This window comes from Miscanthus floridulus, chromosome 8, assembly GCF_019320115.1.
Source record: "Miscanthus floridulus cultivar M001 chromosome 8, ASM1932011v1, whole genome shotgun sequence".
Classification (NCBI taxonomy): Eukaryota; Viridiplantae; Streptophyta; class Magnoliopsida; order Poales; family Poaceae; genus Miscanthus; species Miscanthus floridulus.
Genome location: NC_089587.1, coordinates 105,547,812 through 105,560,470, shown reverse-complemented (window position 1 = coordinate 105,560,470; position 12,659 = coordinate 105,547,812). Strand labels below are relative to the sequence as shown.

At 55.5% G+C, this 12,659-nt stretch overlaps 1 protein-coding gene across 1 annotated transcript; it reads left to right on the top strand.

Moving 5' to 3' along the window:
• The first annotated feature begins 2,224 nt into the window (after nucleotides 1-2,224).
• Nucleotides 2,225-2,527, top strand: LOC136469682 (uncharacterized). The gene has a single exon (XM_066467778.1). It carries the CDS (start codon nucleotides 2,225-2,227, stop codon nucleotides 2,525-2,527), a length of 303 nt encoding a protein of 100 aa, XP_066323875.1.
• The last annotated feature ends 10,132 nt before the right edge of the window (nucleotides 2,528-12,659 follow it).

Below are 12,659 nucleotides of genomic sequence, written 5' to 3'. Positions count from 1 at the left end.
TGACTATTGCTTCGGCTGCTCTGACTCTAACGACGAAAGTACTTATGATCCCACTCGTGAGTGCTTCCACGTCGGACTCAGGATGCCAAGCACGAGCGATGAGGACGAGGGGGTGGGCAACCATACTCCGCTTCGCCAGGGAACGGGCGATGCCACGCCCTCACGCATGGTCCCACCGGCAGCGCGGAACGAGAACCTTGCCCTCGGACAGCTTCGACGCTCAGACCTGGAGCAGCTCCGTGAGCTTCAGGCCAAGGTCGAGCAAGATCGACTCCTCCTGCAATAGCTCCGAAACACTCTCGAGCAGGAGCAGCAAGGTCGCGGTGACGGCGGAGGAGCCCGACGGTGGGCCCGCGACGTCCACCACCGCATCAACGACGACGAAGGGGGCGAGCATCCCCCAATCTTCAATCGCGCTAGCCAGAATGTCACGGCTGCCGTAATGCTAGTCCGCACGATGCCCGAGCCCTCTACCACGGAGGGTCGACGGGTCCGCGGTGAGCTCCGGGATCTCCTCGAGACCGCCACGGTGTAGCAGGCCGAGAGTTTCGCCTCCCGGCGGCGCGGAGCCACCTCGGACCCCCCCTCGGCTCCGCATCGACGGGATAGGGAGGCCTTGGTTCATCCCGAGCCTGCTCGGGCGCCGACAATCCACAGGGTCCCCTCGATCCACGACCGCCTCAACAACCGACGTGAGGCGTAGGGCGACCACGAGGTGGTCGGCCGACGACGGCGCCACGACAGTGAGGGGCCTGCTCAGGGCTACCATCCGCATCAGGGCAGCCGCTACGACAGTGAGGAGGACTGTAGTCCCTCTCCCGAGCCGCCTGGCCCACGAGTTTTTAGCAGAGCCATCCGCGTTGCTCATTTCCCGGCCCGATTTTAGCAACCAGCCAACCTCGCGAAGTACAACGGCAAGACCAACCCCGAGCTCTGGCTTGCCGATTACCGCCTGGCTTATCAGCTAGGCGGCGCGGACAATGACCTGCTCATCATCCGCAACCTCCCCTTGCTCTTGTTAGACTCAGCACGAGCCTGGCTCAAACACCTTCCTCCCTCACAGATCCACGACTGGCGCGACTTGGTTAGGGTCTTCGTCAGGAATTTCCAGGGCACATACGTGCGCCCTGGAAACTCCTGGGACCTTAAGAGTTGTCGCCAGAAACCGGACGAGTCTCTTCGAGACTTCATCCGGCGCTTCTCCAAACAATGCACCGAGTTGCCCAGCATCGACTCAGAAATCATCCAGGCTTTCCTCTCCGGCATCACCTGCCGAGATTTGGTCCGAGAGTTAGGCTGGAACGTGTCGCGCTCAGCTGCCGCGCTCCTCGACATCGCCACCAACTTCACCTCGGGCGAAGAGGCAGTTGGAGCCATCTTCCCCGACAACGACGCCAAGGGGAAGCGGAGGGACGAGGCCACCGAGGCCTCGGCTCCCCGCCTCCCTAGGGAAAAGAAAAAGGGACACCGGGGGAAGCAGGAGATCCTTGAGGCTGATCTAGTCGCGGCCATGGAGCGCAAGAATCCCCGAGGCCCTAGGGGCCCTGGGCTCTTTAACGACATGCTGAAGAAGCCCTGTCCTTATCACCAGGGCTCGGTGAGGCATGCCCTTGAGGATTGCACCATGTTCCGGCGTTATTACGCCAAGCTTGGGCTCCCCGACGACGACGCCAAGAAGAGGGGCACCGGCGACCGGGACGACGACAAGGACGAAGGGTTCCCCGAGGTGCACAACACCTTCATGATCTTTGGCGGACCCTCGGCGTGCCTTACGTCACGCCAGCGAAAGAGGGAACGCCAAGAGGTCTTCTCGGTTAAGGTGGCCACTCCCCGATACCTCGACTGGTCTCAGGAAGTGATCACCTTTGATCAGGATGACCACCTCGACCATGTCCCGAATCCCGGGCAGTACCCACTTGTCGTCGACCCGATCATCGGCAACACCCGACTCACCAAGGTGTTGATGGAAGGAGGCAGCGGCCTCAACATCCTCTACGCAAACACCCTAGAGCTCCTAGAAATTGACCGGTCGCGGCTCCGGGGTGACGCCACACCTTTCCACGGCATCTTGCTGGGGAAACACACATGACCCCTCAGGCGCATCGACCTTTCCATTTGCTTCGGCACCCCCTCCAACTACCACAAGGAGGTCCTTACCTTTGAGGTGGTTGGGTTCAAAGGAACCTACCATGCTGTCCTGGGGCGGCCGTGCTACGCCAAGTTCATGGTGGTCCCCAACTACACCTACCTCAAGCTCGAGATGCCAGGTCCCGATGGCGTCATCATGATTGAGTCCATGTACAAACATGCATACGACTGCGACGTCGAGTGCATCGAGTACACCGAGGCTCTCGTGGAGGCCGAGACCCTCATCGTCGACCTTGACCGACTCGGTAGCCACCTGCCCGAGCCCAAGCATCGAGCTAGGACTTTCGAGCCCGCAGAGGCCATCAAACTTGTCCCAGTCGACCCTGCGTGCCCCAACGACCGGGCACTGAGGATCAGCGCCACTCTTGACATCAAATAGGAAGCCGTGCTCGTCGACTTTCTCCATGCGAATGCCGACATGTTCGCATGGAGTCCCTCGGACATGCCAGGTATACCGAGGGAGGTCGCTGAGCACACCTTGGACATCCGGGCCGGCTCCAGGCCGGTGAAGCAGCGCCTGAGCCGATTCGACGAGGAAAAGCATAGGACCATAGGCGAGGAGGTGCAGAAACTTCTGGCGACCGAATTCATCGAGGAAGTGTCCCATCCAGAGTGGTTAGCTAACCCTGTGTTAGTCAAGAAGAAAAATGGGAAGTGGAGGATGTGTGTAGATTACACCGGTTTGAATAAAGCCTGTCCAAAAGTCCCCTTCCCATTACCTCGAATCGATCAAATCATCGACTCCACTACGGGATGCGAGACCCTGTCTTTCCTTGATGCATACTCCGATTACCATCAAATCAAGATGAAAGAGTCCGACCAGCTCATGACTTCTTTTATCACACCTTTCGGCATGTACTGCTATGTGACTATGCCCTTCGGCCTCAGAAACGCAGGGGCCACATACCAGCGGTGCATGACTCAGGTCTTTGGCGAGCACATTGGGCGAACCGTCAAGGTCTATGTGGATGACATCGTGGTCAAGTCCAGAAAGGTCGAGGATCTCGTCGGTGACCTAGAGACAGCCTTTAAATGCCTTAGAGAGAATGGCATCAAGCTCAACCCCAAGAAGTGTGTGTTCGGGGTCCTCCGAGGCATGCTCTTGGGATTCATAGTCTCGGAACGCGGCATCGAGGCCAACCCAGAGAAGGTCACGGCCGTAACCAGCATGGGACCAATCCGAGACCTCAAGGGAGTGCAGAGGGTCATGGGATGCCTTGCGGCCCTAAGCCGCTTCATCTCGCGCCTTGGCGAAAAAGGCTTGCCTCTATACCGCCTCTTGAGAAAATCCAAACGCTTTTCTTGGACCCCTGAGGCCGAAGAAGCCCTCGCCAAGCTCAAGGCACTACTCACCAATCCTCCCGTCCTGGTACCGCCAGCCAGGGACAAGGCCCTCTTACTCTACGTCACCGCAACGACCCAAGTGGTTAGCACGGCCGTGGTAGTGGAGAGGCAGGAAGAGGGGCATGCTTTACCCATCCAACGACCTATCTACTTTGTCAGCGAAGTGCTCTCCAAGACTAAAATGTGCTACCCCCACATCCAAAAGCTGGTCTACGCCGTAGTCCTGGCCCAGCGCAAGCTACATCACTACTTCAAGTCCCACCTAGTGACCGTGGTATCGTCTTTCCCCTTGGGAGAGATAATCCATAACCGAGAGGCCTCAGGTAAGATAGCCAAGTGGGCCGTCGAGCTTATGGGGGAAGCCTTGACTTTTGTGTCTCGGAAAGTGATTAAGTCTCAGGTCTTGGCCGATTTTGGGGCTGAATGGACCGACTCCCAACTATCACCTGCTCAAATTCAAACGGAGTGCTGGACCATGTACTTCGACGGGTCCCTGATGAAGACCGGGGCAGGCGCGGGTCTGCTCTTCATCTCGCCCCTCGGAGTACACATGCGCTACATGGTTCGGCTCCACTTCACTGCCTCCAACAACATAGCCGAGTACGAAGCCCTCGTCAACGGTTTGCAGATCGCCACCGAACTCGGAGTACGGCGTCTCAACATCTAGGGCGACTCACAGCTCGTCGTCGATCAAGTCATGAAGGAGTCAAACTGCCTTGACCCCAAAATGGAGGCCTACTGCAAGTTGGTACGCTGCCTAGAAGACAAGTTCGACGGTCTCAAACTCAACCACATCGCGTGGAAATACAACAAAGACGCAGACGAACTGGCAAAGATGGCATCGGTACGGGCTCCAGTCCCCCCAAACGTCTTTGCCAGAGACCTCCACAAGCCTTCCATCGACTATGCCTCGACAGCGGAGGAGGGCCCACCGACCGAATCCACCGTAGGGCTCGACACCCCCTCTGCCGCCGAGACTCCTTCGGCCGAGTCCGAGGTCATAGAAGTCAACACGGAGCCTCCCTAGACTGACCAGGACATGGATTGGCGAGTCCCGTTCCTTGATTGTCTCGCCCGAGGAGAGCTTCCTAGTGATAGGACCAAAGCCCGATGGCTTGCATGACAAGCCAAAACTTACGTCCTCTGCAATGGCGACTTGTACAGGCAAAGTCCATCTGGCGTCCTCCAACGATGCATCACTGCCGAGGCAGGCCAGGTCCTACTTTGGGACTTGCACACGGGGGCCTGCGGGCACCATGCGGCGCCTCGGACGCTCATCGAAAATGCCTTCCGCCAAGGGTTCTATTGGCCGATGGCGGTTGCCAATGCCACCAAGTTAGTACGCTCCTACGAGGGATGCCAGTACTATGCGCGGCAGACGCACCTCCCGGCCCAGGCCCTCCAAACCATCCCCATTACATGGCCGTTTGCCGTGTGGGGGCTCGACATGGTCGGACCTCTACAGAAGGCCCCCGGGGGCTACACCCATCTGCTAGTAACAATTGATAAGTTCTCCAAATGGATCGAGGCTCGCCTAATCAATCAAATCAAATCCGAGCAAGCGATGTTGTTCTTCATGGACATCATCCACAGGTTCGGGGTTCCGAACACCATCATCACCGATAACGGGACACAGTTCACAGGCCAAAAATTCCTGACATTCTGCGACGACCACCACATTCGTGTGGCCTGGTCGGCCGTAGGACACCCAAGGACAAATGGCTAAGTAGAACATGCCAACGGCATGATCCTACAAGGCCTCAAGCCAAGAATTTACAACCGGTTGAAGAAGTTTGGCAAGAAATGGCTCGCCGAACTCCCGTCGGTTATCTGGAGCCTGAGGAACACTCCAAGCCGAGCCACGGGGTTCACACCTTTCTTCCTGGTCTATGGAGCCGAGGCTGTCCTCCCCACTGACTTGGAATATGGTTCCCTGAGGCTACAGGCCTACAACGAGCAAAGCAACTGCACCACCCGCGAAGACGCCCTCGACCAACTGGAAGAGGCCCGAGATGTGGCGCTACTACATTCGGCCAAATACCAGCAAGCCCTATGGCGCTATCAGGCACGGCGCATTTGAAGCCGAGACCTAAAGGTAGGCGACCTAGTGTTGAGGCTAAGGCAGAGCAACAAGGGCCGCCACAAGCTGACCCCGCCGTGGGAAGGACCATACATCGTCGTCCAAGCGCTGAAGCCCGGGACCTACAAGTTAGCCAACGAGAAGGGCGAAATCCTCTACAACGCTTGGAACATAGAACAGCTACGTCGCTTTTACCCTTAAATTTCCAAGCATTGTATACATTGTTTCTCGAAATACAATTAAGAAGCGTTCTTCAGTTGTTTTAATTCTTCGAGAAACCCCGCGAGCCCATCAAAGGCCTCGGCATTATGATAACATCACAAGGGAGACATGGCTCTGCCTCTGCAGCACTGAGCCTCCCTCGGGGGCTAGATGGGGGATTCCCCCCTAAGTCCCATGCACCACTTTTTAGTCGTTTTTCGAAAAAAAATCCTACGCCAAAACTCTCTAGCACGCTCTGACGAATCGGTTGTGAAAAACCCAAGGACCGAAAGTCTATCTCAGGGCTAGAGGACTGGTAGAGTTGCGAGACGGCCTACGCCTCCGGGCTACGGCACTCCCTCACCACCTTTCGCCCAAGGGGTGGCTTAGGTTCTAAGGGGACTTTTGTTCATAAAAGACATCTGATCAGAGACAACAGAGGGCAGAGGCTCGGAAATATAAGAAAAATGATTAAGAAGCACAAGTACTTTAAAAAAAGGCCTCGACGGCCACAAGTGTTAGGAAACAAAGTTAATCTCTATTCTATTTACATGGCCTCTTGGGCCCAGGTCAAGGCTCAGGGCCTCCAGCATCGGCGGACGGTGGGGGAGGGACCACCTCCTCTTCGAACAGCTTGGCCAGCGCTGTACCGGGGCCCTCCGCCGCCTCTATCAGCTTCACGACCGCCTCGTCGGCCTCCTCCTCATCATCGGGCAGGATGTAGCCATTGCTGATGGCCTGGAGGTCAACACCGTTGTAGTGCGAGGCGATGACGGCCAGCGCACGCTTGACGCCTGTATGCAGCGCCCCTTGGAGTCGCTCGCACACTTGGCCGCTCAATGCAATTAGGTGGCTCCCAAGAGAGCTTCCTAACTAGACCCCCTCGACTTCTAGGGCCTCGCAGGCAGTACGAGCGGCGCTCTTCAGCGCATCGTGCTCCCCGATCTTGTTTTCAAGCACCACCTGCACGGCGGCAGAGGCCTCGACTGCCTGGGTGACCTCCTTCTCTAGCTCTATGCCAAACACAATGAAATGAGGCTAAGCGCAAAGGAAAACAAGCCAGAACAGGGGCGGAAGTCTACAGGACTCACCCTTGGCCTTCTGCCCCCAGCGTCGGGCCTCGACCTGAGAGGCCTTGGCTTTCTCCTTCCAATGCTGGGCCTCGACCCGGGACGCCTCAGCCTTCTCCTTCAGGCACTGGGCCTCGACCCGAGAGGCCTCGGCCACCCTGGAAGCGTCTCTCCCCAGCTCTGCATTACACTAGGGAGTTAGGGAGCGAACACAAGAAAAGCGAACAAAACGAGGGGAATAAGGCTCACACTCGGCCTTTCCCCTCCAGACCATAGCCTCGGTCCGGGAGGCCTCAGCCACCATAAGGGCCTCATCCAAGTCACCTTTTGTCAGCTGGTGCGCACTCTGCTCCGCTCCTAGCTGCCCAGCAAGGACCTTTCCCGAGGCCGTGGCTTCTCCAGCCTGGGACCTAAAGGCGTCCCGCTCACCGACCACGCGGGTCAGCTCCTCCTCCAACTCCTTGACCCGCACCGCTAGAGGGGTGACCTGCTCCTGGGTCGTGGCTGCCTCGACCTTTGTATCGGCACAACGAAGGCGGAGGTCCTCCACCTCCACGCCGCCAGAAGTTCATTGGCGTCGGCAAGCAGGCCCTTTTGCCGCTGGAGCTGGTCCCAGACATCCCTCTCCCACCGGAGAAAGACCGACTTCCTGAGAGACCGAGTCTCGAGCTCCTAGGTAAGCAGAACAGGGGGCATTCACTACAAGAAAACTCGGAAGAAGACGACACCGCATGAGAAAAGAAAGCGTGGACCTGAGCGACTCCAGGCAGATCGTCGGCCACCACGGACAGTGCCATCCACAGTGACCACTCCGCTAGCTGGCGGTATTGCTCGAAGATACCCCAGCGCCTGCCCTCGGCCGTGTCCTCAAGGGCGAACAGAGGCTCCCCCTCAGGGTCGTCCTGGCTCTACCATCGGACACGCGGGTGATCCCACACATGGGGCTCGGGTCGTACCCACACAAGGGCTGAGCTTCCCTCACCCAGGGTCGGAACAGGCTGTTCCACGGCGCCGGCCACCTCGGCGTCGACCACCTCCCGCGCCTGAGAAGTATCGTCGGAGGAGATCGGATGGACCTCCGCCTCCTGGGTGCTCTCTCACAACGACGGTGGGCCTTGCACCAAGGGTGCCACCAAGGTCTCCGCCGCCTTCATCTCCACCTCTTGGGCTGACAGCCTCGCCACAATCACAGCAGCCTCGGTGGTCTCGGGGGCTCCGGCCTCCGCCTTCGTGGCCTTGGTGGTCTCGGGGGCTCCGGCCTCCGCCATCGTGGCCTTGGTGGTCCCGGGGGCTCCGGCCTCCGCCATCGTGGCCTTGGTGGTTGCGAGGGCTCTGGCCACCGCCACTGCGGCCTCGGCGGTCCTAGGCGCCTCGGCTTTCATCGCCTCGGCCTCAGAGACCCCGAGAGCCTCGACCTCGATGGCCTCGGCAACTGAGGGTACCTCGGCCCCATCCAACCCACAAGCCTCGCCCTCACGGGGCGGAGGCGCTCCCTCCCCCGTCTACGTCGGGGTCACCTCGGCAGCCCCTCCTTGGGTGGCCAGCTCCCTCGGATCGGCCCTCGCCGACGCCGTGCCACGTTGTATGGCGGCTTGCGCCTCCGCCACCCAGTGGGCGGTGGAGCCAGGGTTCACCTTGAGCGCCTTAAGGGGCACCAAGGTAGGCACCTCCGCAGGTCGTTTCCGATTAAGGACAAAACACTTACAGGGTCAGCACGAGACTGAAGAACGAACGGAAAACACTGTGGCTCCACCAAAAATACGCTTACCTCGAGCGGGGCTGCAACCGCTTCGGCACGATGACCCTCGTCTGCAAAGGCGGTGGCGGCGACAGAGGCACGGCCTCTGTATCCGCCGGCACCGGCCGGTCCTTGATGGACCCCAGCGCCTCCTTGGTCCTCTGCGGGGGCAGTTGCGTCGCCCCCGCCGCCACCTGCTCCACCGCTGCCATCGAGCCCACCAGGCTGATGGCACGCTTTCCTAGTGCCCGCACCTCGGGCGTGTCGGCCTTGGCCCCGAGGCGGGCGATTTCCGACCTCGGGTCAGCTCCTCCTCCTCCCCCTGGGAGCACCGGGCTGCTTGCTGACACCCCGGGCTCCATCTCTCCGATGTCAGGGAGATGGTCCAGGGGACCCCTCCCCATCTCACCCTCATCATCTCCATCCGAGGCGTCTGTCGATAGCGACGGCGATGGGGACGCCTCCAACGGGAGACCGTCCTTCCTTTGCTGCTGACGTCGCTTCTCCAGTTCCTCGCGCGCAAGGATCTCCTTCGTGCGCTTCGCCACCTTAGCATCCTTCCACCTTTTCTATGCCTTGGCGTGTGCACGGTTGGCCACCCGCCGCCTTGCGTCCTCGGGAACGGGCGGCGGGGAGGCTCGCACGTCCCTCATCCCCTATAGAAACGGCAAACACGGATAAGGGAACAAGAAACAATGAGAAACAGGGAGGCCTCGGGGGCTGCAGCGTCACGTGACTTACTAGCGAGAGGAACCCCCGCGATGGGCGCATCGCGAGGGGGGTCAGGCCACCGCCCCTCGGCTTCGCCTCCACCGTCCCCCTCACCCGGCGAAGAATTTCCTCGTCGGAAAGGGCGGAGGCAGACATCCGTATGCCCTCGATTGGCTCATTGAAAGGTCCTAATATGGCTAGAGGGGGGGTGAATAGCCTATTTAAAAATCTACAAATCAACAAGAGCAATTTGATTAGTATGACAAATAGCATAATGCAAACTTGCTCTAGCTCTACAAGGGTTGTAAGCCACCTATCCAATAATTCTAGTTGCAATGATTACTTAAGCACACAAACTTGCTATGTAATTACTCACTAAGAGCTTCTCAACCTTGCTACTCTAAAGAGCTCAACTAGATGAATGTAAATAAAAAAGCAAGCTCTCAAATCTAATTACACTAAAGAGCTTGTATCAACTAGTTTGCAAGAACGTAAATGAGTGAGTAGAGTGATTATACCGACATGTAGGGGATGAACCAATCACAAGATGAATGTATAGCCAATCACCGGGAGAATTCCAAAGACAAGAGACAATTGATTTTCTCCCGAGGTTCACGTGCTTGCCAACACGCTATGTCCCTGTTGTGTCGACCAACACTTGGTGGTTCGGTGGCTAAGAGATGTTTCACAAACCTCGTCCACATGATTGGACACCGCAAGAACCAACCCACAAGTGAGGTAACTCAATGACACGAGCAATTTACTAGAGTTACCTTTCGGCGCTCTACCGAGGAAGGTACAACTCCCCTCACAATCATCGGAGACAGCCATGAACAATCACCAACTCGTGCCGATCCTCCACCGCTGCACTGAGCCGTCTAGGTGGTGGCAACCACCAAGAGTAACAAGCGAAATCCGCAGCGCAACACGAATACCAAGTGCCTCTAGATGCAATCACTCAAGCAATGCACTTGGATTCTCTCCCAATCTCACAAAGATGATGAATCAATGATGGAGATGAGTGGGAGGACTTTGGCTAAGCTCACAAGGTTGCTATGTCAATGAAAATGTGCAAGAGTGATCCCTTTGAGCCGGCCATGGGGCTATAAATAGAGCCCCAATCAAATAGAGCCGTTATACCCCTTCACTGGGCAAAACGCGCTCTGACCGGACGCTGGCCCTCAGCATCCAGTCGACCGATGGACGCCACGCGTCACCAGCTTCAAACGTTGTTCGTCAGATTTCAACGGCTATGAAGCTGACCGGACGCTCCGGTAAAACTGACCGGACGCTGAAGCCCCAGCGTCCGGTCATTTCCAGTAAGCTCCCCGAGGCATATTTTTTTGACCGGACGTGTCTGGTCCACCTTGACCGGACATAGACCAGCGTCCGGTGCAATTCCCTCGGTACTGTGCAGACCTGTCAGTTTGACCGGACACAGAAACCTGTGTCTGGTGCTTTCAGACCCAGCGTCCGGTCAGTTGACCGACGCCAGCGTCTTCGCGATCAACTCGTTTTTACTTCTAACTTCTTCACCCTTGATCCAATGTGCATCAACTCAAATGCCTTGGATGTGCTCATCATGCTCTTCTTAGGATGTGTGTTACCAACTTGTTTTCCTGCTTGACATGCACTACATAGCTTATCTTTCTCAAAAGTGACATCTTTCAAGCCTCTAACTAAGTCATGCTTGATTAACTTGTTTAATTGTTTCATTCCAACATGACCAAGCCTTCTATGCCATAACCAACCCATGCTAGACTTAGTGATCAAACATGTTGACAATTGAGCTTCTCTAGCATTGAAATCAATTAAGTATAGATTCTCATATCTAAATCCTTTGAATATCAAGTTAGAGCCATCTACACTTATGATCTCTACATCATCCACACCAAATATGCACTTGAAACCAAGATCACACAATTGAGCTACCGATAATAGATTGAAGTTCAAGCTCTCTACTAGTAGCACATTGGAAATGCTCAAGTCATTGGATATTGCAATCTTACCAAGCCCTTTGACCTTGCCTTTGCCATTGTCACCAAATGTGATACTATCAATCCCATTGCTCTTGCTTTCATTGATTGAATTGAACATTCTTGAATCACTGGTCATGTGTTGTGTGCACCCACTATCAAGCACCCAATGTCTTCCTCCAGCTTTATAATTTACCTACAAAAGAAGATCAATTCTTTTTAGGTACCCAAACTTGCTTGGGTCCTTGTAGGTTAGTCACCAAGGTCTTTGGTACCCAAATGGCTTTCTTCTTTGGGCCCACAATCGGTGTACCAATGAACTTAGCCTTCACACCATTGGCACCCTTATAAAGCATGTAATAAGAATCAAATTTGATTGAGGATACATTAGGTAGCTTATTCTTGTTAGTCTTGTAATTTTGCTCTATATGCCCAACTTGCTTGCATCTATTGCAAAATCGACCATTGCCCTTCACAAAGCTAGCTTTGGGAGTGACAAAGGCCGCCTTGCCTTTCTTGGGGGTATAGCCTAATCCCTCTTTGTTGAGAGAAAACCTTTGGCTACCCAAGCACTTTAGCAAGCGGGCATCTCCACCATAGGCATTGCCTAAGGCACGAGTGAGCTCATTCACCTCCTTCTTGAGGGTTTCATTTTCCACCATTAGTGATGTATCATTCATAGGTGGAGTGGTAATGGTTGTGCTACAAGAAGTGTTAGTGGGAGCAACAATAATGGATTCATGAAAAGATTCATCAATAAGATCACATGTTAGTCCCACATCACATGTTACTATCACTTGCTCCTTCTTGGCTTCCTCCTTCTTGACTTGCTCAATGAGAGAGGAGTGAGCCTTTTCAAGCTTAGAGTGAGCTTTGCCAAGCTTCTCATGGGCATCCACTAGCCCCTCATGAGTGGCATTGAGCTCATCAAAGAATTGCTCAAGAAATTTTACTTTCTTGCGCAATTCTTTACACTCCTTTCTCTTCATCTCATTGCAAGCATGCACTTGCTCACACATGTCCAAGAGCTCCTCCTTAGAGTACTCCTCATCCTCATCATCACTCCTACAAGCATCACTTTCACATTCATCATCACTCTCATCATATTTTACCTTGGTAGGCTTTGCCATGAGGCATGTTGATGAAGTGTCGAAGATGGAGGGCTTGTTGTTGATGGCGATGCTTGCTAGTGCTCTCTTGATAGACTTCTTGCCATCATCACTAGAGTCATCACTATCTGATGAGCCATCACTATCCCATGTGACTACATAGCCTCCACCCTTCTTCTTCTTTTGGAAGGTCATTCTCTTCTCCTTCTTCTCCTTCTTTTCATTCTTATCTTTCTTGTGCTTCTTCTTCTCATCTTCATCATTATCACTATTGTAGGGACA